The 27263-nt window shown below is 50.2% G+C and overlaps 2 protein-coding genes across 2 annotated transcripts; both read right to left on the reverse strand.

Moving 5' to 3' along the window:
- Nucleotides 1-1917: 1917 nt before the first annotated feature.
- Nucleotides 1918-12893, reverse strand: LOC115639584 (intelectin-like protein). The gene is made up of 8 exons (XM_030542545.1): nt 12671-12893; nt 11454-11517; nt 10861-11010; nt 8032-8279; nt 7508-7666; nt 5801-5921; nt 4063-4166; nt 1918-2193 (listed from the first exon to the last, which is right to left on the reverse strand). Exons 1-8 carry the CDS (start codon nt 12719-12721, stop codon nt 2041-2043), a joined length of 1050 nt encoding a protein of 349 aa, XP_030398405.1. The 5' UTR covers nt 12722-12893; the 3' UTR covers nt 1918-2040.
- A 12815-nt stretch (nt 12894-25708) lies between these two features.
- LOC115639470 (interferon-inducible GTPase 5-like) lies at nt 25709-27016 on the reverse strand. Its single transcript, XM_030542291.1, has one exon. The coding sequence runs from the start codon at nt 27014-27016 to the stop codon at nt 25709-25711; it is 1308 nt and encodes a 435-aa protein (XP_030398151.1).
- Nucleotides 27017-27263: the final 247 nt, after the last annotated feature.

Genomic DNA, 27263 nt, shown 5'->3' on the forward strand with positions numbered 1-27263 from the left:
ATCAGTGGGATCTGTATTTTTAGGGGCTGGCTAGTGATGGTATTCCTGGCTCCATGGATGAAAGAAGACTTCTTTTCTCAAGGAAACAAAGACAACAGGTGGGTAATTAACACAAATCTCAAACACACAAACAATGTCGGTAACAAGGCTTGTGAAGATTGACCCACTTGGGGAATATTATTGACTGGTTGGACCTAGATCAAGAGACTGACTGTCATAACAGATAAGTAAGAGTTAATAGAACAAAAGTTCTTCATATCTCTTTTGCCTGGAAAGGGTTAACAAGAACAGTGAGCCAGGCTGTCACCTGACCAGAGGACCAATCAGGGGACAGGATACTTTCAAATCTCGAGGGAGGGAAGTTTTTGTGTGTGCTGTTAGTGTTTGGTTGTTGTTCACTCTGAGGGCTCAGAGGGACCAGATGTGCAACCAGGTTTCTCTCCAGTCTCTCCGATACAGGCTCTTATAAGTTCAGAATAGTGAGTACTAGGTAGATAAAGCGAGTTAGGCTTATGGTTGTTTTCTTTATTTGCAAATGTGCATTTGGTTGGAAGGAGTTCAAATTTGTATTTTGCTGAAAAGATTTTAATTTGTACTTGTATACTTAGGCTGGGAGGGTATTCCCAGTGTCTATAGCTGAAAGACCCTGTAACATATTCCATTTTAAATTTACAAAGATAATTTTTACTGTTTTTTCTTTCTTTAATTAAAAGTTTCTTGTTTAAGAACCTGATTGCTTTTTTATTCTGGTGTGAGACCCCAGGGAACGGGGTCTGGATCCACCAGGGAATTGGTGGGGAGAAAGGAGGGAAGAGGGAGAGAAAGGTTATTTTCTCTCTGTGTTAGGATTACTTTCTCTCTCAGGGACAGTCTGGGAGGGGGAGAGAGAAGGAGGGGGAAAGGTGAATTTTCCTCTCTGTTTTAAGATTCAAGTGGTTTGAATGGCAGGAATCTTCCAGGGTAACTCAGAGAGGGGAAGCCTGGGAGAGGCAATGGTGAGGGAAAGGGTTTACTTTCCTTGTGTTAAGATCCAGAGGGACTGGGTCTTGGGGATCCCCGGGCAAGGTCTTGGGGGGACCAGAGTGTACCAGGCACTGGAATTCCTGGTTGGTGGCAGCGCTACAGGTTCTAAGCTGGTAATTAAGCTCAGAGGAATTCATGCTGGTACCCCATCTTTTGGATGCTAAGGTTCAGAGTGGGGGATTATACTATGACACCGATGAAGGAAAAAGTAATGATACTGTATAAAAGTTCAGCCTGATCAAAGGAGGGTCCAAGAAATGACCTGAACTGATGACCAGACAAGACCTGTGGCGGGATCTGAAGTACTAAAAAACCTGCCAGGGTTACCCCGGGGGTGGTGGCGAGCACCTGCTGAGCACCTCAGATACACTGTTTATTAGGTTCAGAGACGTTTGCTCAGAAATGCTTTTGTTGTGAATAAACGGGACTTCACTTTCTGAGAGCTGCCAGGTCACTGCCTAACCCAGCCACGGCCCAGCAAAGAACAAGGCTGCAGATGCTGAACTGACCTCACCTCTGCTGAGCTGATCGTTGTGAATTGCAGCCCAGTCCCTGCTTTGGAGAGAGGGGATTGCAGAATCCAGCCCCGAAAAGAGTGACAGCTGAAGGCCTGACATCGAGGTGGGAGTCCCTCAAGGAGACATGAGGGGGAGAGGTGTAGCTAACTCAGGAGCCATGACAACTTCATCACTTCCTGGGCCTTATTCCTCACATCTGTAACATGTAAAAAAGTGTCCCGTCCTCTTTGGTAAAGTACTTTGAGATCTAGGGATCCAGAGAGCTAGCTAAGGGCTAGGTGTTCGTAATGAGAGCAGTGCCTGATCCTGACTGGTGCTGAGAACCTCTCAGCCCTCTCTGGGTCACAAGGGGAGTAAATCACACCGAGACACCAGCGCACTTCACTTTCTTTATTTGCATCACAGATGTCCATAGTTGAGGCCATAATTCTCCTCCCAGGAAGTACTGTGTCTGGAGTGATGCAGAGTCCTTCACTGGATCACGCCAGCCTTTCCGAACTCAGCGGTAGAACAGCAGCACTGTGGATTCAATCATCTCCTTGGATACGCTCCAGTGCTGATGGGTTCCATAGCCATTCCAGTCAAAGGCAGGGAAATCGCCACACTGAATCGGGTTCCCTTCTGGGAAGAAGCCTCCTCCACCTATGCAGTGCTGTGGAGAGTACAGAGGAATTGCCAGACAGGAGCAGAGCAGGGGCCCATCTAGCCACTCTCCTGTCTCCAGGACAGTGCCAGATGCTTCAGAGGAAAGTGCAAAAACCCTGCTACAGCCAGTTGGCAAATAATCTGCCCGCAGAGAAAGTTACCTCCTGATCCCTCACAGTTAGAGAGCAGCAGATCCCTGAAGCATGAAGGTTTAAATCCCTTCCTAACTCTTGAGAGTAGAGCCTCCATTGCCCCAACTCTTGTGCAGTCCCTTACCCCGGTGCAATGGGTCCCCAGATGCCAGCGTTTGCCACTCACTTTGCACTAGTGAGAATGCCTGCACAAGGGGCAGGGCTGGTTTTGGCCATTGGGTTTTGTTGTTATTATTTATTGTTTTCATTGCAGTACTGCTTCAGAGCCCCAGTCCTGGACAGACCCTATGGTGCTAGGTGCTGTACAGACACAGAACATAAATACGGCCCATGCCCCAAGGTGCTCACGATTTATCCTTTACCACAGGAGTTTGGGGGAGACCTGCACTGGGAAGTTTGGCAGGGGCCAGAAAGCTTGATGCAGGAATCCCTGTGGGAGCTTCTCTGGCATGTGCTACGCAGGAGGCCAGACTGGAAGATCCATCATACTGGCCCTTCTGGCCTTTGCATCTGTGGATATGTGAAGGCACCAGAGAAGGGGTTGCTGGGGAAGGGGCTGCATTGGTGCGTATCACATCCTAGAACAGAAATCAAGTCTTGAGCTGTGAAGGCAGCATGGCTGAGTGACTACAGCACTAGACTGGGACTCAGGTGATCTGGGTTTTATTCCAGGCTCTGCCTCTGTGCCTCAGTTTCCTCTTCTGTAAAATGGGGGTGATGATACTGACCTCCTCTGTGCAGCACTTTGAAAAAAGCCATACCAGAGCTAGGGATTATTATTACAAATGCTACCGCTAGGGCCCTACCAAATTCATGGTCCATTTTGGTCAATTTCCAGGTCATAGGATTTTAAAAATCGTAAATTTCTTGATGTTAGCTATTTAAATCTGAAATTTCACGGTGTTGTAATTGTAGGGGTCCTGACCCAAAAAGGAGCTGGGGTCACAAGGTTATTGTAGGGGGGGTTGCGGAACTTCTACCCTTACTTCTGTGCTGCTGCTGGCGGCGGCGCTGCCTTCATTGCTGGGCAGCTGGAAAGCGGCGGCTGCTGGCCGGGATCCCAGCTCTGAAGGCAGAGCCACCGCCAGGGATCCCCCTAAAATAACCTTGTGACACCCTGCAAATCCCTTTTTGGGTCTGGACCCTCAGTTTGAGATATGCTGGTCTACCCCAGGAACTTTGCATAGTATAGAGTAAAAACACACAGAAGATGAGATTTCATGGGGGAAAATCAGATTTCACAGTCCATGACACATTTTTCATGGCCAGGAATTTGGTAGGGCCCTAGCTACAACTCAGAGTCCCATGGACCTCTCTGGGTCAGGAGCAGACCATGAGAAGGGTTGATTCACTCTCGGCTCCCTGTGGCAGATGCTTTGGCTGCAGGCCCCCTGCTAGCAGAAATTATACCTTGGAAGACTTCCCAGTGGTGCAAAGTGCCCACAGCAGCTTCTGACAACAGAGCTCCTGTGAGCTGTTCCCTCCCAGCAAGTCTCCCCAAAGGAGAGATTTAACATCCACCCCCTTGGCCTGTCCTGGGGGATGACTGCTTCCACGTGTACAGCTGTCCCTGCTGGCATAGGGGGCACAAACTGAACCTACCCTGCGCCAGTGCTGAGCTAAAAGCAGTTCTTGTGCAGCTGGCCAGCTCTGACAGTGACACTGGGCAGCCCCAAGGCTGATCAGCTGGCCTTTGCTAACCCCCACCCTGGCCAGATACTCACATGCTCGGTGTTACAGCCGGTCACTTTCACCCCAGGACACAGAGCCATGGCCGCCTTCTCAGTATTAAACACACGGAACTGGATGTAGCCAGGAACAAATTCAGCTGGCGACAGAAAAGGAGAAGTCAGAACCATTGTTTGCCGTGAAGTGAAGGAAGAGTTCGCCGATCTCAGCCCGTCCCGTTCAGTAAGTCCCTATGTGTGAACTGGGAATGAACAGGGACTAAGGATCCGGAACTCCAGCCCCAGGGATGATCAGGAATTACCAGTCTCAGTTGTGCTGTTCACAGCTCTGTCACCTGCAGGGCATCTTTACATTCCTAAGAGCTGGTCTGTGTAGCATGTTCAAGTGGGGAACACACACCGTGCTCTCTCCTGGGGATTTTCCATTTGCTCTCTCGTTGCATCATTTTCCCTTTCTCTAAATCAGTGATACTCAGACTACAGCTGCCAGCCATAGGTGGCTCTTCAATGCGTCTCCTGCGGCTCTTTGCAGCACGATATATTGATATTAAAACACTGTTTGATTTAATTATTAACCAGTCTAAGTTATTAACCAATCAGGATGTTTTTACTATGTTATTAACCAGTTAAGTTATCAACTGGCACTCAGTTATTAACTTATTTGCTGTGAGAATAACATATAAATATTTTGCCTGTCCTACTATTTAAGTATGACTAGTACCATAGTAAATGAAACAATGAATTCCTACTCCTGTGACTCTTTTGGGTAATGCTGTTCGCTAATTTGACTCCAGAACCTCTGAGGTCTGAGTATCGCTGCTCTAAACAAAGATCATCCAGGCTGGAACAGGCCCAGGGCTTAAATTCGGATGGAGTTGTCCAAAGCAGAGCTCTGGTAAATATTTTCACACACCCCCTGGTGTTTTTATAGCATGTTGGGGGTGGGTACATGGGGGGGGAGGCTCTGGGAAATACTCCTGGGGGAATTCTGTGACACCGCACGATGCAGAATTTTGCAGAAATTAATGGGGTTTTGTGCAGAATTTCCTTTCCCCCCACAGAAATGGGTTGCAGTGCTGCTGGCCACCAGTGGGGGCTGCTGGATCCAGCCTAGCCCAGCTTGCACATAGAAGACACTGCTGGGGGGCAGGGGGAGAGAGCTAGAGGGTTCCCAGCAGCTAAGGAAAGGAGGCAGTGCGCAGCAAACTCTGTGCAGGCCCTGCCCAAGCCCCAGCATTAGTCTGTGTCTTCCTTTGGATCCCTGGGCTCTGAGGAGGAGCGGGGTGGGTGCCTGGGCTGCAGGGATGCTGCGGCTGGGCCCTGTGGGGAAGGGGTGCAGGTGTCTGGGCAAAGGGGGGCTGTGGCTGGGCTCTGGGGCGAAGGGGGTTCGGGTATATTGGCTGGGGGGGGCTGCGGCTGTGCTGTGGGAGGATGAAGGTGTGACTGTCTGTCCCCCCAGCTGGGCTCTGGGAGAGAGGAGGTAGAGAAGCAGGATCTGGGTTGTCACAGGGGTTTCTTTAACTCTCTACTCCTCAGGGGAAATTTTTGTGGTTCTGTATTGTCACAAACAGACTTGCTGACAGGTATTTTTAAATAAATTACCAACATAACTGAAACTGGCTTGACAAGAAACATTTACAGAATTTTAAAATATTGTGTGCAGAATTTTTAATGTTTTGGCACAGAATTCCCCCAGGAGTGAGAATTTAAGCCCTGGGCAGGGCTGATCTGTGCGAGTGGAGACGGAGAACCCGCATGCTCACTGCAGACTTACTTCGGCCGTTTGGAGAGTAATAGTTGGCGGTTTGCTGGGCATCGCCGTAATCGTAGATGACGGGCACAGATGGGCCATTGTTGGTCTTGCAGACGCCGGCGCCATATTTCACTGGGTATTTCTGGGAGACACAAACACAGCGAGAATCCAGTGTTAGTTTCTGTCCCTGAATCAGGGCAGCTCCAGCTCAAACAATGCAGCGTTCACTGACAAATGCTCGATGGGTGATTTGTTCAATCAGTACTGCTGCCCACATGGGGCAGGGACTGTGTGGGGCAGGGACTGTTGTTCTATTTTGGGTCCGTGCAGCACCTAGCACCGTGAGGCCCTTGTCATAAACAGATAGTTAAGGGTTAATGTCTCTTTTACCTGTAAAGGGTTAACAAACAGGGAACCAAACATGTGACCAGAGGACCAATCAGGAAACAAGATACTTTCAAATCTCGGTGGAGGGAAGCCTTTGTTTGTTTTTTTGGGGTTTGGCTTTGTTCTCTCTGGGTCCTGGAAGGGACTAGACGTGCAACCAGGTTTCTTGCCAATCTCCCTGTTACAGTCTCTTATATATTCAGAACAGTGAGTATTTAGTAAAAAAGGTGGTTATAGTCTTTTGATTGTTTTCTGTATTTGCAAATGTGTAGTTTGCTGGAAGTATTTTAAATTGTATTTCTGCTGGAGGAGGCTTTTCTCCAGTTTCTATAAGCTGACAGACCCTGTAACTTTTACCATCTAAATTACAGAGATAACTTTTACCTTTTTTCTTTCTTTTTTTATTAAAAGTTTTGCTTTTAAGACCTGTCTGATTTTTCCCCTTGTTGAGGCTCAAGGGAATTGAGTCTGTACTTAACAGGGAAGGGGAAGGGAGGGGAGAAGGGAGAATCCCTTTGCTTTAAGATTCAAGGAGTTTGAATCACGGTAATCTTCCAGGGTAACCTAGGGAGGGGAGGTCTGGGAGAGGCAACGGTGAGGAAAGGGGTTTACTTTCCTTGTGTTAAGATCCAGGGGGTCTGGGTCTTAGGGGTCCCCAGGGAAGGTGTTGGGGGGACCAGGGTGTATCAGGCACTGGAATTCCTGATTGGTGGCAGCTTATCAAATCTAAGCTGGTAATTAAGCTTAAAGGAATTCATGCTGGTACCCCAACTTTTGGACTCTAAGGTTCAGATTGGGGAAAGATACCATGACAGCCCTGGTCTCTGGGAGGTCTGCTAGGGGCTGGCACAATGCGGGTGAGAATCAGCATGTGTTGAACCTCATTACCCACCACCCTGGCACTGAGGAAATACCCCGGTAGGACACCTGAATCCCAAAGCCGGGTCTCAAGAGTGAGTTGAGGGCCTGGTCTAGCACCAAATCACCTGTGTCCAATGGCCCCCCATCTCCAGGGTGTGAGGTGGGGTAAGTCTCCGTGGCCCATTCAGCCTCTCTGCTGAGTCTGTCAGCACAGAGACAATGGGGGTTGCTGGTTTGGGACATGAACACCAGCAGTTGCCTGAGCACGGCCAGCTCATCTCACACCAAGGTCACTGTCAGATTCCAACGGGCTGTGTCAAGGGGAAGGCTCCTTGTCCCATTGTCAGCTCCCCAGCATGGAGCGCTTTTAGAGCGTTGAGAATTTTCCCACCCCAGCTCCTCCATCTACATTGGGGCCAGCAGAGCCGCCCAGACCCTCCTGCACACGCCCCTCCAAAGCCCCCAGCCCAACGCCATCACCTGGTAGAGTCTGAGGAGATTGCCCCCCTCCGAGGACAGAAAGCCGGTCTCGGTGTGGTACCTCAGGATGGACCTGTTCTTCCATTCCTTCAGGGGCGTCTTGTTGGTTACGTGCCACACGGACAGGTCCTGGGCTTGCAGATCATAATAACCAGGATTCTGAAAAGCGAGGACCCAGTTGAAACCTCTCAGCCACATCCCAGGTATTTACATCACCGGGGCATCTGGGCACATCACCAGCTGTGGTATATTTATTGTAACACCCACCCCACAAGGCAGAGAAGCACAATCCCCACTGTACAGGGGAGAACTGAGGCACAGAGACTAGGTGACTTTCCCTAGATCACACAGGGGATCAGTGGCAGGGCAGTGAATGGAAGCCAGGGCTGCCTAGCTCTACACCAGTGCCTGCACCACTGGACCATCTCCCCATATAATCCCCATGCCCATGTGCATTCAACCACATTCTAACGCTCCCTCTCTCCCCAGCAGGTAGCTATTGGCCATGGAGAAGGGGACCTCACCTTGTAGTCGTCACTGGTGGAGCCCATCGCGGAGCCGAAGGTGTTGTAATTGGCCCAGTTGCCTTCTCCCTCTGGGTAGTTGACGTTGCTCCCTTGCTGGCTGGACCAGCGATCGCCATTGGTGCACTTGCCGTAGGCGTTGTTCTCATGCACGCTGGCCACGAGGGTCCAGCCGCCCCCCTTGGTGGTCATGTCACAGAAGGTCTGGTAGGTCTCACCATTCTCGGTGAGCAGGGTGTAAATCCCATCTGCAGGGGGCAGGATGGGAAGGGGGAAGCACCGAGCTAGTCAGTCAGGGCCGGGGAAAGGGGCAGGGCCCTTTCGGAGCCAGCCATTAAATGGGAAACACTCAGGTGAGGAGCTTCTAGTGCCCTGCAGCAGGGCACAAACCCAGAGTCACTGGAGCAGGACATGCCCCTACATCCAGAAGCAGAGTGGCCCGATTCCCAGGGACACTAAAGCCCCCTTGGCAGTGGGAGGTGAGTGCAGATTACAGGGACTCCCAGAGAACGGGGCGTGAGCCTTTCCACACACAAGCTGTAGCACTTTAATGATACCAGTGTAGTTACAGTGCTACGACTCCTTAGTGTGGACACAATTTATACTGGCTTAAAGGGGCTTTATACTGGGATAGCCATTCCCATAGGGGAAGGAAATAGGCTGTTCCTGTCTAAGGCACCTAGCTCCCAGTATAACTATGTTCACACTGGGACTAGATTGGTATCAATATATGAGGAAAAACCATCCCCTGACCTGACACAGTGACATCAGGACAGATGCCATGCGCAGACCAGACCTAAGTGTAACTGAGAATCAGGCCTGGGGGCAATTTGTGCTAAGGGAAGGCCCCGGGCTCACCTGCTGTGTGTGTTCCTGTGCTGTGTCCCTCTTTTGGGCCTGAGCCTGTGGTGCACAATGGGTGGAACAGAGCCAGGCAAAGAATCTGCCACCCACTGGCTACACCTGGATTGTCAAAGGTGCTGAGCACCCGCCCCGGCCTGGATGACACCTGGCGCTGGAGGGTCTCAGCCCCAAGAGCAGTCTCTGGCCTCCCTGTCTGAGTCCTGCAGGCAGGGCCGGCTCCAGGCCCCAGCACGCCAAGCGCATGCTTGGGGTGGCATGCAGCGGGGGGCACTCTGCCGGTTGCCGGGAGGGAGGCAGGCGGCTCCGGTGGACCTCTCGCAGGCGTGCCTGCGGAGGGTCCGCTGGTTCCATGGCTCGAGTGGACCTCCCGCAGTAGCTCATAGGCTGAGGCAAGGTGGGGATAGAGGGTGAGGGTTCCTCGCAGAGGGGAGACCCAGATCTGTGGAGTATTCCCTGGAGGGGCAGCACCCCAGGGAAAAGGGCACCGAGGTCCTGGGAGGGACACGGAGGGCTGCGGGACTCCAGCCTGCAGAGGGCGCTCCGAGGGCTGGAGAGCTAATTCCCCAAGACGGCCAGCAGGAGGCACTGCAGGGATGCGTCCTGCACTGTCCCAATGAGCCCCAATGAGCTTTTCTCCGCCAGCAGCTGCTGTGTGTGGCGGGGGCCTAAGCAGCAGGGCGCTGGCAGAGAGCTGAGTTCTCGTGTCGCTCCAGCAGAAGGGAGGACCCCGGTACTTGGCTTAGCGCACAACGCTCGCCCCGGCCAAAGGGCCCTTGCTCATCGTCAGTCCCAGCCCTGATGGAGTCAGCCTGTGGATGTATTCAGAATGAGCCAGTGTGACACTAAGAGCATCCCTAGGGCCAGGGGCTCCCTAGTTCCTCGCAGTGACGTTCAGCTGGCCTGAGCAGCTCCGTATACCCCACCTCGCTGTATCGAAAAGGTGTCAGGTAATGGGTCCCCTGGTCTCTCTATTATCCCTGGACCGACACGGCTACAGCTTCATGGCATTTAAACCGGATGTGAAGGCAGTTCATCAACAGACTTTCTCCAGACGAAGGAAAGGGGCCAACACCTCAAACTGGGTGCGGCCAAATTCAGTGGGTGACTCATCCACATGGGAGGCAGCAGGAACAGCCTGGCACCCATTCCAGCAGGGTGAAGATAGGCTGGCACCTACCCCAGCAGGAACAAGAATGCTGGCTGGATCCATTTCAAAGGGTTATTGGGCTATAAAACGAGGGGAGTGAACCCCTAAATTTCCTTCACCGGTGGAGACAAGGAAGAACAGAACCTGGGACTTTGTGGGGATCCTGATAAGAACTAACCAGCCACTGCTGGGAAAGGAAGTTTGGTCGGGAAACGCCTGGAACAAACCATGTGAACTTACGTCTTTGCCGTTAGACAGCGTAGTTTTAATTTTGTTTATTGGGAGCATTTTCTGGCTGGAGCCCGTCTACTGGAACTCACTTCAAGCCTCCCTCGCTTTACTCAATAAACTGGTTTGACTGTTTCTCTAACCCGAGCCCGTGCTTTGACTGAACTGAGGTGCTTGTTAGCTCCAGTCAAGATATCAAGCTGTTGTTCCTGGTCTGTGCAGTGCTAGGGGCTGTGTGCTGCAGGGAGCTCGGGGGCTGGAGTTCACGGAGTTACTGGCTAGGTGAGGTTTAGGCTGGGAGGGCCCTGAGGAGTTTGCTGGCAAGACAGACAGGCTGGAGCAGGAAGGAGCTGTCAGCTGCAGCACATCTCCTACCTGCTGGGGCTGGCAGGGCGTCTCACAGCCAACCCAGTAATGCGGTTCCCCACTGTGCCCACAGGCAGACCGGTGCCCCTGCTCCTGTCACAGAGACGCCTGGGTGCATCTGAACTGACTGGACCCAGCTGTGGCCTTTACACTGGGTCTGGAGCAGGCAACCAACAGAGGCAAAGCAGCTTCTGCGGGTCCAGGGATGCTTCCTCCACACTCACCTCCAGCCCCGTCCCGGGTGGCTTTAATTTCCTTGCAGCTGCGGGGCAGGCTCTGGTAGCTCTGGCCACTCTGGGAGCAGGACGTCTCTTCCCAGTTCTCCAGCAGGTCACGGATGGCGAGTTTCAGTTCAGCAGCACCCATGTTCTCGGCTACACAGGGGGTGGCTTGGGGTTAGTTAGGAGTTTTCTCTGTTACTATGTATGGGGCCAGAACGGCTTCAGAGTCAAACATTTTATACTCTAGATTGTCAGCCATTAGGGGCTGTTCTGGGTTTGTACCGTGCCTGGAACCACAGGAACTGGTCCAGGACCGGGGCACCTCGGCATGACCATAACCTAGAGTAATACAAGTAATCCCTGGGCTCCAGGGTACGGACAGAAGAAATTCACTGGAGCAGGTTCCTGGTGAGCTGGGGTGGAAGGAGGCTACCTGCCAGTTGGGGTCGTTATTGCCTCACTTGTGTAGCAGCAAAGCCTCCCCTGTAGCAACCCGCCCAGCTCTCCCCTGCATGTATCACAGCCCTGGCCCCAGAGGCAGGGTCTGAGTTTGGGCAAATTAGTTCCCAGAAGAGGAAAACGAAACAGCCACTTACCGCAAGGGGTCGCCCTGCTCACTGAGATGAGGAGCAGCAGGAGAGCGAGTTGCTTCATTGTTGACTTTGTAGCAGGGAAAACAGTTAATCAGCTGGTTAATAGCCAGGTTGGGGCTAGTTAGTGTCACAGAGAACAGGAGGTGGGGTGGGGGGTGGCTCTTCCTCAAACCTCCTGCTCCCAGCGCTGCCCTGGCTCTCTGCATAACCTGCCCGTGGCACTAACCCTGCAGCCCTTGAGTTCAACGGGGTTTTCAGTGACATCCTGAGAGCAGTTCTCATCTTCAGAGCCCACTGAGGGCTCAGTGATGGGCTTGTGGGGTGGGAAGCTGAGGTGAGCTGGGCTGGGAGGGGAGCACCGGGGACCATGGTGCTGCACAGGGCACTGGGAGGAATCCAAGTAGCATTACGTGCACAGAACAAGCCCTCCCCCTGTACCCCTTCTGCTAACTGAGCCTCGCATCACTGCTGTAGGGTGGACAGGTCTCATTGTATCATTTTGCAGATGGGGAAACTGAGGCAGATAGTGCCTGAGCTGAAGCCCATTGAAGTCAATGGAATGCCTCACACTGGCCCAGTCAGTGCTGGGATCAGGTCCAGGGAAGGGAAGCGAGGGGATCAGTACCCTAGTCCCATTTCAGACCTTTCTCTAGGAGTCTCTCTCCTTGCTTTGCAGCAGAACTGACACCAGTACGTTTCACTCCTGCCATGGATCCTGCCTGCACACGGCACAGCCACAGCTTTACAAGCCCAGCCAAAGGGCCCTGCAGCACAGCTACCAGGGCTAGCGGCAGGCAGAGGGGGTTTGTTAAGGCTCAGATTCAGGAGAGGTGGGTTCAATTCTCCCCCTGTCACTGACTCCTCAGGCAGGTGATGGGCTCTCTCTGGGCTCAGCTCCCCAGCTGTAAAACGGGTGAAAACCATCCCTACTTCACCAGGGTGCTCTGAGGATAAGTGCATTGAGGCTCATGTGTGCTGTGGTGCTGGGCAGCCAGATGGACCCATGCTGATGCTGTGTAATAATAATGCCTAGTGCTGTTCATGAGTGGATCTCAAAGCACTTTCCAGAGCAGCTCCGTAGCATTATCCTCATTTTACAGATGTAGAGAAACCAACAATGTCTAGGGCTTTTTAAAGCTACTATTTGTCGTGTTGACATATCACAACTACTGCTACATGACATCACGGAGTAATGTAATAAAGGAAGGATCAGGACTCACCTGGTCCCTAGTTCCAGTGTTGCTGAGGCGTCTAACTGCAGATTTCAGCATCAGAAGCTTCTGGCCAGAGAGGCAGAGCTATTCCTCTGATGCGCCAATTGCAGATCTAACCTTTTAAAGAGAGTGGAGTCACCCCATAAAAGCAAACGCAACTTACAAATACCAGAACTCTCCAGCCACGTATGCAGGGCTGGGCAGAGGTTTTCCCGCAGAAACATTAAGCAAGGTCAAATCTAGTTCATGTTCCAGGTAACTGAATGTATTGCCCTTCAAAACAACTTCCCCCAGCCCAGCCAGGAAACTCCAGGTTGATGCAATAGCTCATGATAGACCTGACATTACTGCATTATCGCTGATTATTTGCATGCTGGGACTGAGTGTTGATTCAGGTGGCGGAGCGGAATGGTCCTGATGAAGCCAAAGAAGGATGTCGGAGCTCTGTAGATCCTCCACTGCTATAATAACGAGGCAGGTTAAAGCAGGAACTTTGCTATTTAGGTTTCATTGAAACTGCGTCTCTGCCCTTTGTCACAGCTCTGCAACAGTCCCTATGAGGACCCCTTCAGTGCGCTGGACCCACTTTAGGGTCACACTCTCACTAGGGGAAGCTACTTGGATTCACTGCCACCTTAGGCCAAACCTCAGAGCCTCCAGCATCCCTGCATCACACCGTGAGCTCCCTTCAGCGAATCCAGCTGAGCTGGACCCTGAGAGAGACCTGAACACACAAAGGGAGAAATTCACCCCCCCCGTCAGGGTGCACAGTGACTGTCAGCCAGCATGGTGAGAGCAGCAGGGTTTATTAGCCATCTGGAACACAGCCTGGCAAGTCCTTGGTTAGCCCAGAGAACAGAAGGTTACAGCCTGGTCCATCTGGGTCAGCCCAAAGCACAGACTGACCCCTCTTCGGTCCCAGTCCAGGAAACGTCTCTTGCCTCTAGGAGCCCCCACTTCATATCCCCATTGGGCCCTTCCTCCATACTTTATTTCTGCTCCAGGAGAAACATTGTCACCTGACCCACCTCCTTAGCCCTTTGTTTTCCAGCTGGTCACACCTGGCTGGCTTCCTGCAGAGGGTGGGCCATCCATGGTCCTTAATCGCTAGTTGCCAAATGTCTGGGCAATTTGAGTGGCCTTTGTCTTCTCAGACTCCCCGTGGGCTTGGGGCCCCAGATGCCAAACAGCTAGACATCGGTCACTCCTGCATTGCTGGGTCTCTGCAATGAGCAAACAACCTTTTCCCACTACCTAGTTAACCAAGCACCATATGGGGAAATTGAGGCACATGCAATATTAATACAAAATATTATGGAAAATTCCCACACCATCACATCCTTGATATTCAGAAATGCCTCTGGCCACTAAGAACAATCAGAAGAATTTATTTAATTTGTCATTTTTCATCTTTCAGTTAGAATAATTTGCTCTCGCACAGCACATTATCCCCAGATCAGAAGTGCTGTGCTTTCCAAAAGGAATCAGCATCGGTATCCCAATTTACAGAGAAAAATTGAGGCCCAAAGACTGGAAGAGACTCACCTGGAGTCATTCAGCAGGTCAGTGGCAGAGTTGGGACTAAAACCTAGATTGCCTGATTCCTACTCACCACAGGATCACACAGTCATCTCTTTGCAGTACAATACCCTTTCTGCTCCAGTCCCCACTGTCCACTCACCAGCATCTCTTCGTCCCATGTGTCTCAATGTCTGGGGTATGTCGATGCCCCATTGTGACAGAAAATACCAGCGTTCACACCCTACAGACTGTTGTAAGAGTATCTGTACAAAGTATGCCTTGTGTGGTATCCATTCAAAACTGATAACTTGCTGATCAGCAACATCATGGCAAAATGCACGTAGCAGCGTTATATGTAAAGTTATGGACATCATCTGAAATACTGACTGGAGCGTGTTCCCCAGATTAGTCAGGTGGCTAAACAATTCCTCAGAGACAAAGGGCAAACTGATGCCTCAGCCATCTGTCAACAAGGCTGATGGACATACTTGCTGTGAAAGTAGAATGAATTATATTGTAAGAATAGAAAGGATTAAAGAAATGCTGTCTGTACCTTTAAGCAAAATTGTTGGAATGTTGCAGTCCAGGTGTCAGGAGTACAGACATTAACATAGAACAATTGCACCGTTTAAGGGCAATTGGTGAAGTATTAGCCTTAGATCGATAAGAGTTAGTAAGGAAGTAGGATATGCATGCTGTGCCCCAGGTGAATTTTACTGTTTTGCTCTCTTTGTCCCTTTGTCTAATTCCCGCTCTTTTATCTGTATAAATAAGACTGTCTGGGCCTTGCATGGCCACTCACATATTCTGAATGTTATTGGCGGAGCGCTGCGCTAATAAACAGAGTGGTCTGACAAATTGTGAGTCCTGATTCTAACTTTGACAATTTGGAAGTTCCACCGAGATGGCAACCGTCTTCACTGGGGCTGTGTGATTCCTGACCGTTTTTGTAGGACGACCGTGGCAGCCGGCACCTGGGCACTTGGCCCAAGCGGTCCTCCACTAGAACGGAAAGGCGCATGACCACAGTGAATTCTACGCCATCGAACCTGTTGGTTCCCATTCTGTTCTGGTAGGGATCCCGGGATCTGACATCAGGAATCTGGTCAGGTAATTATTTCTGTGTTTTGTCCGGACTGAGGACTGTCCTGTCTCTGTGTCTATCCGTCCTCCCTGTGGAGTGTTTGAGTCTGGGTGCCGTCTCCGTTCAGAGATCGGCCGACCGAGGGGTTCCTGTCCCCGCGGTCTGAGTGAGTGAAATCTGCACAATCGCAGCCGCACCGCACCTTGGGTAAAACCGTTAGTGTGAAAGCAAGGGTGATTGAGGCAGTAGCCTGTGGGCTCCTTTTGTGTGTTGCACTAGGCATCGCTCTGACGAACCCTAATTTCCTTCTTGTGTGATTGGTGTGTGAAGTCCTCATGTATTGGTAACTAGACGTCTGAGCCGGGGCAATTCCCTAAAGGAACTCCGGCTCATTTTATGTATTTTAGGAAGGGTCTGGGCTCCTGTAAGTTTCTGGAAAAATGGTCTAGGCTAACTCAGGGAGATCCCAAAACTCAGTGGCCACTGTTAGAATCTTGGGACAAGGATCGAGTAGATGTCTTAAAAGACAAACTCAGCCAATCTAAAACTAAATTGGCAAAAGGAGAGGTCGATTGTTTCATGCAATGGTGGGAAGAGGTAAATCGTAGATGGACAGAATCGAAACTCGCCTCTCTCAAAGATTCAAATGATAAGTTAAAAGCTTTATTGGAAACCTCCTTTCCAGCCACTAGACCGAGCTCTCCCCTTTACCCTGTTCTCCAAGCAGACCCCTCTTCATACTCCTGTCTCGAGGTGGGAAAAGACGAAGAAAACCCCTTGCTAGATTCCGGGGACGAGGATGAAGAAGACGCATTAATTGGCCTGGCAGCCTTGCGTCGAATCAATAGACGGCCACCCCACACCCCCAAGTCAGAAACAACAGTCACCAGATTTCCCAGCTCAGGAACAATTCCCAGAAATCTCCAGTTCAGACCTGTCCGGATTGTCCGGTACTGCCGAGGCCCATTCCTCTGGACACACTCTGCCTCGTAAAAGCTCGCACTTGGGCCTTAAAAATATCCAGGCTCCCCTCCGAATCCTGCATACTGGGGGCCAGGACGGGAGTCCCACTTCGAGCTATAAACCCTGGACTCGAACTGAGCTCCTTTCAATTGTAAAAGGCTTTGCAAAGCCCCAAGAAAATCCTACCAAATTTGCAGAGGAATTTTTGTTAGTGTGTGATACCTATGAACCCTCTGAGGCAGACCTCCTGCAGCTGTGCAAGCTACTTGTAACAGCCCCTAGTGAGCATGAAAAATGGCTCACAGCAGCAGATTGGCTCGCTGCTGACCGCCACTCTACGTTGCCAGACACTGGTCCTAATGCTGAATACTGAAAAAAGTGTAAGGAACGAGCTAAAAATCTATTTGAAACCATCCCTCGGGTATAGACTCCTAAAACCAACTGGACGGCCATAAATGGAGAAAACCCGGGCGACTATCGCACCCGGCTAACTGACATTTTTCTGCAACATTCTGGTATACAGCAACTAGATACAAATGGACAGGGCGCCCTGGCTAGTGCATTTGTTAATGGCCTCCTGCCTGCTATTGGCAATCTGCTAAAACGAACAAGTGTTGGATGGGAGACCGAAACCATGGACAAATTGCAAACAGTGGCAGAGCAGTGCCAACGTACTTTAAAAGGAAAGGAAGAACAATCAGCTCAGCAGTTAATGGCCTTGCAAATACAGCATTATTCAGGGCAGGGCAAACAGTACCAGGGACGGGAAAAATACCAGGGACAGGGACATGGTCGTGGGAGGGGACAGGGAACTGGATTTTCGGGTTATGGGGATGTTTGTAATTACTGTAAACAGCCGGGACATTGGAAGAATGAGTGTCCAAGCCGGCCTGGTAACTCTGTGAACAACCAGTTAAACCCCCTGCCAGCATAGCCAATCAGCCCCCAGCCTTACTTTGCCCCACAACAATGATGGGACACCTGGGATCCTCAGGAAATTTTAGCCCCTATACTACCTCTCACTCCCAGGGGTGAGTGTGTGTTAACTATCAATGATCTTTCTCTCCCTTTCCTTGTTGATACGGGAGCTTCGCTCTCTGCAGTTTGTACTACCGACCTGCCTGAGGTTCCCCGCTCCGGAAAAACCATGTCTGCTGTGGGCATTACGGGAGTCCCAACCCCTTATCCCCTTTCAAAACCTCTACCGGTCCAGGTTGGTCCCCTTTCTGCGGATCATGCCTTCCTTCTCTCTGATTCAACTCCGGTAAACCTTTTGGGTCGGGATCTGTTATGTACACTTGGCTGCACCATATACTGGTCCCCGGATGCTGTCTATTTACAAATTCCCCAGTCTTCCCTGAGTGATTCTGTAGCCTCCCTCCTGTCTGAAACGTCCCTTTCTACTCCGGTCCCTTGTTGCCCACTGGTCCCGTCCCTTGAGCACCTAATTTTGCAGGTCCCATCCTCTCTGTGGCCAACCCATCCCTCTGAGGTGGGCCGCTTAAATACTGATCCTGTCTGCATTACTGTTGACTCTTCCAAACCCCTGCCTCGCCTATCCCAGTACCCTTTAAACCCTGAGGCAGAGGCTGGCATTGCTCAGGTCATAACTGCCCTGCAGGAGCAAGGCATTATTGTTCTCTGTTCCAGTCCTTGTAACACTCCTATTCTCCCCATTCGAAAAGCTGATGGCAAATCATGGCGATTTGTTCAGGACCTTCGAGCCATTAATCGTATTGTCATACCCGCTTTTCCTGTTGTCCCAAACCCAGCAACAATCCTGGCTTCTATCCCACCAGCTGCAACTCATTTTACTGTTGTTGATTTGTGTTCTGCTTTCTTTTCTGTTCCGGTTCACCCTGACTCCCAGTACCTCTTTGCCTTTTCCTACAGGGGACAGCAATATACATGGACCATGCTCCCTCAGGGGTATACGGAAAGTCCATCTTACTTCTCCCAGGCATTAGCCCGAGACCTAGCTGACCTTGTTTTCCCATCCAGGTCCACTCTAGTCCAATATGTAGATGATCTGCTTCTCTGTTCCCCCTCGTTATCTGCCTCAGAAACTGATTCTTTAGTGCTCCTTACTGCCCTAGCAAACAAAGGTCACAAGGCTTCTCGCTCTAAACTACAGCTCCATCAAACCTCTGTCACATACCTTAGTTTTCTCCTCTCCCAGGGTTCCCGTACGCTTTCTCCCACCTGCGTCCAGGCTATCCTTAGCTTTCCCCGATCCTGCACTCCACGCCAGGTCTGAGAATTTGGGGGCATGGCTGGATTTTGCAGGCAATGGATTCCCCAATATGCCTCCCTTGCAAAACCTCTACAGGAACTCACTCGACTCTCTGTGCCTAATCCCACGCCATGGCCACCTGAAGCAGACTCTGCCTTTGTTTGCCTCAAACAAGGTTTGGCTTCTGCCCCCGCTTTAGGGCTGCCAGACTATTCTAAGCCTTTTACCCTTTTCTGCCATGAACAATCTGGATGTGCACTTGGAGTTCTCACTCAGGTGCACGGAGGCAAGAACCGCCCACTAGCTTATTTCTCTGCCACTTTGGACCCTGTGGCCCAGGGCCTGCCCCCCTGCCTGCGTGCTGTGGCTGCCGCAGCACGCCTAGTCGCTAAATGTGGCAAAAGACCACCTTGGCTTACCCTTGAGATCTTGCGTGACCTACAAAATAAAAAGGCGTCATATAAAAAATGGAAACTAGGTCAGATCACAAAGGATGAATATAGGCAAAAAACACAGGAATGCAGAGGCAAGATTAGAAAAGCAAAGGCACAAAATGAACTCAAACTAGCTATGGGAATAAAGGGAAACAAGAAGACTTTTTATCAATACATTAGAAGCAAGAGGAAGACTAAGGACAGGGTAGGCCCACTGCTCAATGAGGAGGGGGTAACAGTAACGGGAGACTTGGAAATGGCAGAGATGCTTAATGACTTCTTTGTTTCGGTCTTCACTGAGAAGTCTGAAGGAATGTCTAGTATAGTGAATGCTTACAGGAAGAGGGTAGGTTTAGAAGAGAAAATAAGGAAAGAGCAAGTAAAAAATCACTTAGAAAAGTTAGATGCCTGCAAGTCACCAGGGCCTGATGGAATGCATCCTAGAATACTCAAGGAGTTAATGGAAGAGGTATCTGAGCCTCTAGCTATTATCTTTGGGAAATCATGGGAGACAGGGGAGATTCCAGAAGACTGGAAGGGGGCAAATATAGTGCCCATCTATAAAAAGGGAAATAAAAACAACCCGGGAAACTACAGACCAGTTAGTTTAACTTCTGTGCCAGGGAAGATAATGGAGCAGGTAATCAAAGAAATCATCTGCAAACACTTGGAAGGTGGTAAGGTGATAGGGAATAGCCAGCATGGATTTGTAAAGAACAAATCATGTCAAACTAATCTGATAGCGTTCTTTGATAGGATAACGAGCCTTGTGGATAAGGGAGAAGCGGTGGATGTGATATACCTAGACTTTAGTAAGGCATTTGTTACAGTTTCACATGATATTCTTATAGATAAGCTAGGAAAGTACAATTTAGATGGGGCTACTATAAGGTGGGTGCATAACTGGCTGGATAACCGTACTCAGAGAGTAGTTGTTAATGGCTCCCAATCCTGCTGGAAAGGTATAACAAATGGGGTTCCGCAGGGGTCTGTTTTGGGACTGGTTCTGTTCAATATCTTCATCAACGATTTAGATGTTGGCATAGAAAGTACGCTTATTAAGTTTGCGGACGATACCAAACTGGGAGGGATTGCAACTGCTCTGGAGGACAGGGTCAAAATTCAAAACGATCTGGACAAATTGGAGAAATGGTCTGAGGTAAACAGGATGAAGTTCAATAAAGATAAATGCAAAGTGCTCCACTTAGGAAGGAACAATCAGTTTCACACATACAGAATGGGAAGAGACTGTCTAGGAAGGAGTATGGCAGAAAGAGATCTAGGGGTCATAGTGGACCACAAGCTTAATATGAGTGAACAGTGTGATACTGTTGCAAAAAAAGCAAACATGATTCTGGGATGCATTAACAGGTGTGTTGTAAACAAGACACGAGAAGTCATTCTTCCGCTTTACTCTGCGCTGGTTAGGCCTCAACTGGAGTATTGTGTCCAGTTCTGGGCACCGCATTTCAAGAAAGATGTGGAGAAATTGGAGAGGGTCCAGAGAAGAGCAACAAGAATGATTAAAGGTCTTGAGAACATGACCTATGAAGGAAGGCTGAAGGAATTGGGTTTGTTTAGTTTGGAAAAGAGAAGACTGAGAGGGGACATGATAGCAGTTTTCAGGTATCTAAAAGGGTGTCATCAGGAGGAGGGAGAAAACTTGTTCACCTTAGCCTGCAATGATAGAACAAGAAGCAATGGGCTTAAACTGCAGCAAGGGAGATTTAGGCTGGACATTAGGAAAAAGTTCCTAACTGTCAGGGTAGTCAAACACTGGAATAGATTGCCTAGGGAAGTTGTGGAATCTCCATCGCTGGAGATATTTAAGAGTAGGTTAGATAAATGTCTATCGGGGATGGTCTAGACAGTATTTGGTCCTGCCATGAGGGCAGGGGACTGGACTCGATGACCTCTCGAGGTCCCTTCCAGTCCTAGAGTCTATGAGTCTATGTCTGAATCCCTTGTCCTTCGCTCCCCCCTTACTCTCATGGTCCCTCACTCTGTAGAGACTCTGCTGTTACAATGCAATACAAGCCACCCTCTCCTCCGCTCACCTTACCAGGTATGAACTTCTACTGCTGTCGGCCTCATATATCACTATAAAGCGCTGTTCTCAGTTAAATCCTGCCACTCTCCTTCCTTTGTCTAATGACGGTGATCCTCACGACTGCCTTGCAACTGTCTCTGCTATCACCGTCCCGCGCTCTGACCTTTCTGATGTCCCTCTCCCTAACTCTGACCTTGTTTTATTTACTGATGGTTCCTGTTTTCGAGACAACCAAGGTCATCTCCTCGCAGGATACACTGTAGTGTCACTCTCTGAGACCCTAGAAGCTGCGCCTTTACCTTCTGTAACCTCAGCACAAGTTGCTGAATTAGTTGCCCTCACCCGTGCCTGCTTTTTGGCGGAGGGACGCTCTGCCACCATTTACACTGATTCCCGCTATGCTTTTGGGGTTGTACATGACTTTGATACCCTCTGGCAAGCTCGGGGTTTCCTTACATCTGCCGGTACCCCTATTAAGAACGGCCCCTATATCGCTGCTGTCCTGTATGCAGTTTTACTTCCCTCTGCCCTGGCTATTGTTAAGTGCCCTGGCCCCTCGATGGCAGACGCGGATGTTGCTAAGGGTAACGCATTTGCTGATGCCTCTGCTAAACATGCTGCTGCCATAGAACCTTCCCCAGATGCATTTCTAGGTTCCCTCTCTATTTCTATACCATCGCCATCCCTCACTGACCTCATCCTGCTCCAGGACTCTGCCCCAGAAACCAAAAAAGACTCCTGGGTTGCCCAGGGTTGCTCTCTACATCCTGATTCCCTTCGGCATTCGCCCACTGGTACCTTTGTAGCCCCCTTTTCATTCTACCCATCGCTGGCCGCCCTGCTACACGATGTTTCGCATGTCGGAAAGGAGGGAATGGTCTCTGCTCTAACTAAGGCGGGATGGTGGGCTCCCCATTTCAGCTCTTTTGCAGCCCGCCACTGTGCCTCCTGCACCACTTGCCAAAGCCACAATATTGGTAAACCTGTAAAAGTGGCTCAGGGATTCCGGGGCTTGCCCCAAGCACCCTTCTTGCATTGGCAACTTGATTTTGTACAAATGCCCAAATGTCAATGATATGAATTTATTCTGGTTATGGTATGTTTATTTTCTGGTTGGATTGAAGCCTTTCCTTGTCGCAAGGCTGACTCACTGTCCGTTGCTAAATGTTTGTTAAACCATATTATGCCTGCCAAGGGAATTCCTGCCACTCCGTCCAGTGACCGGGGTACACACTTTACCGGACAAATTGTTCAACACTTGGATCGTATATTACATGTCACATACCTGCTGCACTGTCCATACCACCCACAAAGTGCAGGTGCTGTGGAAAGGCGAAATGGTGTACTTAAGAATAAACTTGCTAAGATTTGTGACTCCACAGGGTTAAGCTGGCCAGCAGCTTTACCACTAGCCCTTATGGAAATGCGATCCACTCCATCCCAAAGGCATAAACTGAGTCCTTTTGAAATCGTTATGGGGCGCCCTGTGTGAACTGTGGCTTCCATTACTCCAGTCCCAGACTTGAACTTGACTCACAGTACACGCCTTCAATATTTCAAGGGATTAATGCAAGCTGTAAGTCACTTCTGTTCACAGGTTCAAGCTGCCTGGCCGACGGAACCCACCTCTGACGCCTGCCACAACCTTGAGCCAGGTGACTGGGTCTATGTACGGCATCACCATCGAAAACACGCCTTGGAACCTCAGTGGAAGGGTCCTCATCAGGTACTGCTTACTACCCAGACAGCTGTTAAGCTATCTGGCATCGCAGTGTGGATACATGCTTCACAGTGTAAGAAGACACCCTCCCTGGCGAACCAATCAACACCTCAGAACTGCGCAGACTCAGTTTTGACTCCAGAAGAAGACGTAGAGGAACAGCCTGCAATACCTTACAATCTACACTCTCGTAAGGGTTGCCAGAAGCAGATGACGACCTAAAGCAAGGCCCAAGAAGCAACAGTAGTGAGCCTAGCACCTGCTGCCTGGTGGACATAAAACCGCGACTACGGTTCCCTCAGTTGAGGCTGTCAGAACCAGAAGGGCCCTGCCTCCAACATGCACCTCTGGTGGCGCCTGTTCCTCGGCTGCTGGTGTCTTAAGATCTGGGGAGCCCACAATGACAATTCTTTTATCCAGCAGCAAGTGTGAATAGCTCAGACCCTTAATATTTCTAAATGCTGGGTCTGCAGCCACATCCCAGCCCACTCTCAAGCTGGTGTTCCTGTCCTGGCAATCCCACTCAATTCCCCAGACCTTACTGGAGGACCTCGTCCATTTAACAAAACATGGAACAGCAATGGCACTTGGGAAGCAGTGGGAATAAATGTATCTAAATGGATAAGTGTGGTGGGGGGAAGAAAGGTCATTGGTGTTGGGTGTGTAATGGGACAGGGCTGGATCTGGGAAAAAGCCGTTGCCTTCAGCATATTGTGGCCAATGGTGTATGAGATTATTCAAACAAAACTAAAGAGTGGCAGGCTGGGTATGGGGTTATGAATTTTTTCTCAACCTGGGATCAAACAGAAAAATCAATCTCATGTTCACCCTACAATAATCTTAGTAAAAATAATACAATCTTCCAATGTCATACAAACACTACCACTCCTCGTAAGGAGGATTTGTGCCCTTTGGAGGATATTACTCCTCATTTGCAGATACCTATGTAACAAATGGATGCAATCGACCCTTCCCAGCCTTAATAGGCCATCATTGGGTTTGTGGAACCAAAGCTTATACTGTATTACCAGCTAACTGGTCAGGTGTCTGTTATCCCGCCCAACTCTTCCCACAATTCCAAGTACTAGAGTCCCTCCCATGAGAACGCCTCTGTAATTTCAGGCAAAAAAGAAGGGACTTACCAGATGCCCAATGGTATATACATAACATAAGCCCCTTAACTTGGGAAGAGGCCATTGGCACTTCCTTTATCCCACTTGGGGGAGTAATACACCATGCAAAAAGACTCATAAGGTTACAAGCAGTGGTTGAAATAATGGCAAATGAAACCGGAGAAAGTTTAAAAACCCTGGCCAAAGAAACAGGGGTGATCCGACAGGTGGCCCTCCAAAACCGTCAAGCATTAGACATAGTGCTGGCGGCCAAAGGAGGGACCTGTGCTCTCATTGGGAAAGAATGTTGTGTGTTTATACCTGACAATACCAAATGAGGGAATAGATCATGCTAGCCACTTAGAACAAATCGCATATCTTCCTCATGAAGAGCCGAGTTCTTTATGGAAGTGGCTAAGTAGCCTGTTCAGTTTCTCTGGCATAGGAAACTGGTTGTTTCAGGGAGCCCTAACTATCCTATTTGGAATCTTAGTGATTTTTGTATGTTTTCAGTTAATCTCCTGTTGTATCCAGAATTGTGTCACCGAGATGACTGCCCCATAACAGAGTGCTAATATGATGATTTTGAATATCACTGATGAACAAAGAGATAAGGAACGGTTAATTTGTGGAACCCAGTAATGGTTGGTCATGGCGTACGCCTGACCAAAAGGAGGGATTGTGAAAGTAGAATTAATTATATTGTAAGAATAGAAAGGATTAAAGAAATGTTGTCTGTACCTTTAAGCAAAATTGTTGGAATGTTGCAATCCAGGTGTCAGGAATACAGACATTAACATAGAACAATTGCACCATTTAAGGGCAATTGGTGAAGTATTAGCCTTAGATCGATGAGTTAGTAAGGAAGTAGGATATGCATGCTGTGCCCCAGGTGAATTTTACTGTTTTGCTTTCTTTGTCCCTTTGTCTAATTCCTGCTCTTTTATCTGTATAAATAAGACTGTTTGGGCCTTGCATGGCCACTCACATATTCTGAATGTTATTGGCGGAGCGCTGTGCTAATAAACAGAGTGGTCTGACAAATTGTGAGTCCTGATTCTAACTTTGACACTGCTAAATGGCCATTCTTTGGCGAGGAAGTGAGCAGGGACAAAAATCTACAGCGTAGCAAAGAAACAGCATGAAATTTTCTTTCTCTAAAAGCCTGCCTGTCGCCTGGCTCCCAGCTGGAAACGCTTCTCAAAGCGGGGCCAGGACTATAACAAGAAGGGGGGGCACCCCAAGACACCCCTCGTCTCACTCCCTGTCTGTCTCTGGCATCATACCTAAGAAGACAAAGCCTAAGAAGCCATCGGACTCCAGGGAAGAGCTCCTGACCTGAGAGTTTGGTCAGCAATCTGCTGGAGCATGAGGTGAGAAACTTTGCTTGAATCTAATACAGTTTGGTAAATTAAACACTAGTAAGTGTTTTATCTTTATTTTTCTTGTAACCAATCCTGACTTTTATGCCTCACTGCTTGTACTCACTTCAAATCTGTCTCTGGTTTACGTCTAATGGAGCTCCTCACCGCTTTAAACTATGTATGTACAGTGGAGTTCTTCCCCAGTTACACCAGAGTTACTCCTGGTTTACAATGGAGTATTTACAGCCGAGTTTTGCCCATTTTACAATTAGGTGTTTACTGGTAGTGGCGGTACCCCCAGTTTGTGACAACATGTTTACAATGGATTTACGGTTTGCACCAGTGTCAGTGAGAGCAGAACCCAATCTGATATTTGAGGTTTAAAAAGCAAAGTAACTGCAACAGAATCTTCAGAAATTCATTGCTGTATTTTCTATCCAGCTAGGGAATGAAATTCTGACATTTGGTAGGAAGTTCAGGGGATTTCCTGGGGATGTCGGGGTCCTGTTTCCACTTTCCCTCCATAGAAGGTGTCTTGATCTTTCTCTCTCCTCCTCTCCGGCTCATTTCTCAGCATCCACCTCGAAGGCTTTGATCAGCACCCTCTGGACACTGGCAGTCACCTCATCCATGAAACTCCTCAGCATCTTGTAAGTGGTGGCAAAAGACAGTGCTCCAGATGCCATGGAGCCCAGCACAGGAACAGAGCGCAGCACCTCCTTGGATAGCTTTGGCACCTTGCCACCTGCCTGTATCAGCAGCTGCACCACCAGGCTGTTGGAGATCTCCTTGGCCAGTGGTGCCTTGATAACAGCCTTCATCTGTCCCACCGGCTGCCCCACTTCTGCTGCCAGCTTCTCCAGAGAGTCGTCATCCAGGCCAAAGCTCTTGCAGTAACCTTGCAGGGTCCTAGTCAGGATGTCCACATCGCAGGAGATCAGGAGCCCTGGGATGGGCGCGGTGTGGACACCACAGGCCATGGTAGAGATCAGCCACATCTGCTTCAGCATGGCAGCCTTTTTCTTCTCCAGGATGTGCAGGGAGATGTTGGGCAGGGCCATCAGGAAGGCGTGCCGCTTGTGGTGGCTCAGCTCCCTCTCCAGCGTCTCCCCCAGGAGGTGGAAGTCGTATTTGCTGAGATCAAAGGCCGAGAGGAGGAAGACCTGGGGCGAGTGGATTCCTTGGGCCCGCAGACCCTCCAGGCAATTCTGTCGGATCTCCTGCAGCACCCCCACCTCGCTGTAGCTGGATGGCCGGCGCCTGAGGGAGCAGTCCAGGTCTATATCCACCTTGGAGCGGACGAAGTAGAAACTCTTGTCCATGGCCTGGATGTGGCGGGCCAGAGCGGCGTGGTTGGCGGTGAAGCGCTGTGAGGCAATGATGAAGAAGATGTCATAGCGTGAGAAGCTGACCTGCTCCAGGTAGGCGTCGGGGTGGAAATTGGGTGTGCCTATCCCTGGTAGGTCCCAGATGGTCACGTTGGGGTACCGGGGATGCTGGTATGGAGTCGGCTCCCTGGTGGTCTCCACCACGCCAGTGTAGGCAGCACCAGCATCCTCATCGCCCAGGCCCCGCAGGGCGTTGACAAAGGACGACTTCCCAGAGCCGGTCTCGCCCGTGATGCCCACATCCAGCTGGACGCTCTCCAGTGACTCCAGCATCTCCTGCAGCCTGGAGGCCACTCCAGCGAGGTTCCCCTCCTCAAAGGCAGTTTTCAGGGCCTCCAGCTCCTCCCTCGACAGCTTGATGATGCCCTCACTGCTCTGTGAGGCCATGTTGGCTCCGGGAAGCTGCTGCAGCCCCTGCCTTACAGAGGGAAAGACCAGTTCTTGTGTGAGTTCCTGGGAATGCTGAACTGCTGAAACCCTCATCTAGGTGTTTGTCTCAGGGCAGCTCCTCCCAGAGACCCAGCCCCATCCCAGCCTCCATCTCCTCTGGCCTGGCCTGTGGCAGTTCCCGCCCCTCTGACCTCCCAGAAATCCAGTTCCTGCTCAGCTGAGATTCCCACCCTGGCCTCCATCTCCTCCAGCCTGGGCTATCACAGCTCCTACCACTGCCTCGCTTCCAGACCTCCCCTCAGCTGGGATTTCCCACCCCCACCAGCCTCCATCTCCTCTG

Source organism: Gopherus evgoodei, chromosome 24 (assembly GCF_007399415.2).
Source record: "Gopherus evgoodei ecotype Sinaloan lineage chromosome 24, rGopEvg1_v1.p, whole genome shotgun sequence".
NCBI lineage: Eukaryota > Metazoa > Chordata > Testudines > Testudinidae > Gopherus > Gopherus evgoodei.

Coding starts and splice junctions, on each gene's coding strand:
- LOC115639584 (XM_030542545.1), bottom strand. CDS start 12,721: ATGCTGAAATCTGCAGTTAGACGCCTCAGCAACACTGGAACTAGGGAC. Junction 7,667..8,031: donor CCACCAGTGACGACTACAAG/GTGAGGTCCCCT, acceptor CTCGCTTTTCAG/AATCCTGGTTATTATGATCT. Junction 5,922..7,507: donor ATCTCCTCAGACTCTACCAG/GTGATGGCGTTG, acceptor TGTGTCTCCCAG/AAATACCCAGTGAAATATGG.
- LOC115639470 (XM_030542291.1), bottom strand. CDS start 27,016: ATGAGGGTTTCAGCAGTTCAGCATTCCCAGGAACTCACACAAGAACTG.